Here is a 4,569-nt window from a genome sequence, read left to right on the forward strand (position 1 = left end):
AGCAGGAGCGGCGACGGCCCATGAGGTCGTGGGGAGCCGCCTACGTAGAGGCAGGCGGTGGCGGGGGTGGCCGCCGCAGCCGGAGTGGCACGCGGCACGGGTCACCGTGGAGGGGAAGGGGCTCTCTTCTCAAGACCAACTATCATGAAGAATAAATTTAATTAGTCGCCGTTCGAGATTGGGACGCATAGTTTGAGAGATAAAACGTTTTGAATAAACATATCTACAAAAAAAAAAGAAAACTCCTAGGTTGCGATAAGTGACGCGCTGTATGTGCGTCACTTGTCGCAACCAGGGGAGTTGGAGTAATTTTTACAACAAGTACTCCTCCAAAAGTGATTTCGTGTTTGGAAGGCGAACATGCCGGCAACGAGAAAGAGATAATGCAAATTGCCAACCATCTAAAAAATAGTAGCCCAACTGGGGGAAACCAGCTTGAGACCCAGGCCCACAAGAGCCCATCTGATTTGCCATAAACGAGCGAGACGAGTTGGGTTTCTGTCTTGGCTACGCCTTCTCTCGTCTCTCGCCGCCTAGCGCGTGCCGCCGTCGGCCCCATCGCCTTCGAGCATCAGCCATGGCAGAACAGGTCAGCTATGTCGATCCTACAACTTAATTTCGTCTTCACTTTCTCTTGTTTGCCTAATTCGAGTTCTCTGGGACATTCGTTTGAGTCAAATTACTTTATTTTTTGACGAAAATTTTAACTAATTTCCATTGATTAGTCTGATACGTAGTAGATTTGGATCTATCACGGTAGGTACTTTCGGTGTTAAGTAGAACAATATTGAAGTCCAGCGTTGATTATGGCACAAACTATTACTATTTGGAATTGTCCATTCGCTTCGCCTATCGCCAAGTGACTGAAACTGGACATTCCAAAATAGTAGGCGTAGTGGCATATATACGTTTGATCACTGCATCCTTGCATTTGCTAATTCCAATGTTCTGTAGGCGGACTCTTCAGTTTCTGCCGTAGATGGATTTTTTATACTATTAACTTGTGAAAGTTAGGCTATTGTTCTGTTCTCTGTCACCCTCTAATCCCCATTGCCCATGTGTCAATAAGCTAAAGTTCTTGGATAAGCTTGCCACGCTACTGGTTCTATATTTCTTGGTCAGAAGGTAGCCATATTAGACAAAATGGTTAGGATGTTTAGGTATTCTCAGGCTTTAATCAAACAACATGTCCTAAACAGTTTTGCTGGTTTTTGCAGACTGAGAAGGCTTTCCTGAAGCAGCCTAAGGTGTTCCTCTGGTACGAGGAACTGTTGTTTTTTCATTATATAAGTATAAGATGGTAAAACGTGTGTCCTGAATTGGTGATCATGACTTGATGTGCAATTATAGCTCAAAGAAGACCACAAAGGGGAATAATAAGCCTGGCAAGGAGGGCAGCAGGTTCTGGAAGAGTGTTGGCCTTGGTTTCAAGACTCCCAAGGAAGCCATTGAGGGTATGTTCTGTCATTCCTTTTCCCAATTGTAATGTGATAGCATAGATGGTGTGCTGCTTTGTGCATTTTGTAGTATCGGATGTTATTAATTGCCTTGTACTCATGGACTTGCTGAAGCATGTGACCGTTATTCAGTATTTTCTTCTTCTTATGTTTGTATGCTGTTTAGCTAGATATACTTTTTTTACTTTATCTACACCATAAAGATCAGTATAGCCTGCAACTTGGGCAAGTTAAGTGTTGTTGTTTATCTGTTATGACTTGCGATGTTGATGTGCAGTGAGCATTTATACTTGTTCTAAAATATCATCTAGATTCCGCAGTCTACTGTGCTCGTGTTATAAATATTTTTCATCAGTTTGTTTTTTTGGCAGTGTTCTAATGTATTTGAAAATATTGTGTCAAACATACATTTTGTTGGTATGGCACACAAATTTAATATGGTATAGAGCCAATAGTTGCAGTCTACACTGGTCCCACATTATTGCTGCTAAGGATTCCCTTCCTGATAAGGGAGTTCATATTGAATTCCTCCTTTGTTGTCTGATGTGTTATGCCTTATGTTCTACAATCTTTTCTTTTCAAACTGAAAGGCTTTGAACTGTTGAGTTGTTTTAGCGATGTGTCATCTGACATCATTTAAACTGTAGAGTGTTTGTTTGTTTTTGATGGTCTTCTCTTTTATGCTAATAGAAAGAAAGGGCAGTGCTTGTTAATACGTGAAGTTGTCTTTGACCTTTGCTTCTTCTTTATCTACGTGATTTCATATGAATATAATTTGTTCTTTAAATTACGATGTTGACCAAGAATAGTACTTTTGTTTTACTTCTACATTTATCATTTACTTCTGCTGGCCAAGTCTACCTTTGCTCAATTTTGTTTCGACTGCCAGGTTAATCAAGCGGATCTTGTTCGATTAGTTTCTTCATGATAAACTTTGTCACAAAATTTGTTTGAATTTTGATATCATTTGGTTTGTCAGTGTGCTTAGTCATTATTGTTTGTCCAGTTCAGCCATACATTGCACAAGCTATGCGTGTATTTAATCTGGCTTATGTTGCAGGAACCTACATTGATAAGAAGTGCCCATTCACTGGCACTGTGTCAGTTAGAGGTCGCATCATTGCTGGAACATGTCATAGTGCTAAAATGAACAGGACCATCATTGTTCGTAGGAACTACCTTCACTATGTCAAAAAATACCAGAGGCAAGCTAATCAATCTTCTTCATTGGGTTTAAATTGTTTGGGTTGTTGCAACATAAGCAATATAGTGATATTCGTGAATAGGTATGAGAAGAGGCACTCCAACATCCCTGCCCACATTTCCCCTTGCTTCCGTGTGAGAGAAGGAGATCACGTGATCATTGGCCAGTGCAGGTAAAAGTTATGTACTTGTGTAATACACATGCACATTTACACCATTAACAGACATTAGCTTAGCTAGCTACTCCCTCCATTCACAAATGTATAATGTTTTGGATATTTCAGTATGGACTATGTACGAACTGAAATGAGTGAACAAACACACTAAAACATGTCTATACACATCCAATTCAGAAAAAGTTAGAACATCTTATATTTATGAACAGAGGGAGCAGATAACTGTGAAATTGGACATGTTTTTGGTTAAATGGGGCATGTCATGACCTCATCATCACACTGACTGAGTGAAGGTTGAAACATGTACTCCCTCCGTTCGGAATTACTTGTCTCGAAAATGGATGTATCTAGAACTAAAATACGTCTAGATACATCCATTTCTGCGACAAGTAATTCCGAACGGAGGGAGTAGCTTACATTGTCGTGTTTATGATACCCAGTAATTGAGTTAAATCAATTATGCCATGTAGGCCGCTGTCCAAGACGGTGCGGTTCAATGTGTTGAAGGTGGTCCCAGCAGGGTCAAAGAGTGGTGCGGTGAAGAAGGCGTTCACCGGTGCCTGAGCAAGTCATAGCAGAATCCAAAACTTTTTTACCATTAAATTTTGACAGTTACATCTATATTGTGCTATCTGTTTGTACTAGGGTTTTATCTCAAGAGTTCTCCAAACTTCAAGCTAAGAGTGAGTGGTTTAGTGAAGTTATGTTCAGAGTGCTTCGTGAAGATTATTGATGCGGTTACCTGGTTACCCGTTAATATACATCACTCGTTTTTTGCTTCTTGCATGTGACTCTTATCTGAATTGAGTCTGTAATGTCTAGGACCAACAAAGCTGCAGCACGCAAGTGCTGATTTATCCTATCTGTCGGTTGTTGATGGAAGTCTGTCCCTGAATGATAGTCGGGAGCTCGGCACCAGACATCACACCTTGCACGGATAACATTCCGTGTTGAGTTGCGCCCCCTCCCAGCAGCAGATTGAAACTTTTCACACGGCGTACGTACGCAGGCGTGGCAGAGTTTCACTCGTTGCAGCGGGACAGCGAGCCGTGGCTCCAGAACACTGGCGTACGCAAGCGTGCGAGCCGTGGTTTCGGACCCCCGCCGATAATATGGCCGTATGCATCTTTCGGTGCAGAGGCCGGAGGTTTTTCTCCTTTTCAAAAAGAAAAAAACTGAACTCTGCCGAAGTAGCACAAGGATGGCAACAGTGACCCCGAGGGAACACTTGTAAGATACTCCTGGTCAAGGCTAGATGCCACTTAAAAAAAAAGAAGGGAAAATAGGCCTCATTGGTTTTGGTTTGTTGGAATTCTACAAGATAGGATTTTTAAAAGAAAAAAATTCTTTTGAAGTCCTTTGATTCGTAGAAATGAATTTCTATTCCTAAGCAATCCAAACAATGCAAAAAGGAAGGAATTAGAGCAACTCCAACGGGCCGACCTAAACGGACGGCGATTTCGTCCACTTTTTGTCCGTTTGGGTCGGCCGCCCGTCCGGCGTTCGCCCTGTTTTTCATATGGGTCGGCAGTGTCGACCCATATGTGCAGACGTGGCTGGCTGGCCGCCTAATTTTACATTGATTTGCATTCAAACATATTGTGAAATGAAATAACAAGCAAAATAGTTTAGCCGCCCAAATAAATAGTATAGTTTTACAAGCCAAATACAAATAAAAATGTTTCACATAGTTTTGCAAACGAATAAAAGAAGATACATCTATTGGTTGCCAA

At 41.6% G+C, this 4,569-nt stretch overlaps 1 protein-coding gene across 1 annotated transcript; it reads left to right on the top strand.

Annotated features, from left to right (window-relative positions):
* The first annotated feature begins 442 nt into the window (after nt 1-442).
* On the top strand, nt 443-3,618 carry LOC125512112 (40S ribosomal protein S11-like). The gene is made up of 6 exons (XM_048677178.1): nt 443-589; nt 1,218-1,258; nt 1,351-1,454; nt 2,518-2,662; nt 2,744-2,833; nt 3,307-3,618. Exons 1-6 carry the CDS (start codon nt 578-580, stop codon nt 3,398-3,400), a joined length of 486 nt encoding a protein of 161 aa, XP_048533135.1. The 5' UTR covers nt 443-577; the 3' UTR covers nt 3,401-3,618.
* The last annotated feature ends 951 nt before the right edge of the window (nt 3,619-4,569 follow it).

Source organism: Triticum urartu, chromosome 6, assembly GCF_003073215.2.
Source record: "Triticum urartu cultivar G1812 chromosome 6, Tu2.1, whole genome shotgun sequence".
NCBI classification, from domain to species: domain Eukaryota; kingdom Viridiplantae; phylum Streptophyta; class Magnoliopsida; order Poales; family Poaceae; genus Triticum; species Triticum urartu.

What these genes read in the sequence shown, in the direction of transcription:
- LOC125512112 (XM_048677178.1), top strand. An exon ending in TATGTCAAAAAATACCAGAG is followed by an intron (nt 2,663 to 2,743) that starts GCAAGCTAATCA and finishes ATTCGTGAATAG; the next exon opens with GTATGAGAAGAGGCACTCCA. An exon ending in GTGATCATTGGCCAGTGCAG is followed by an intron (nt 2,834 to 3,306) that starts GTAAAAGTTATG and finishes TATGCCATGTAG; the next exon opens with GCCGCTGTCCAAGACGGTGC.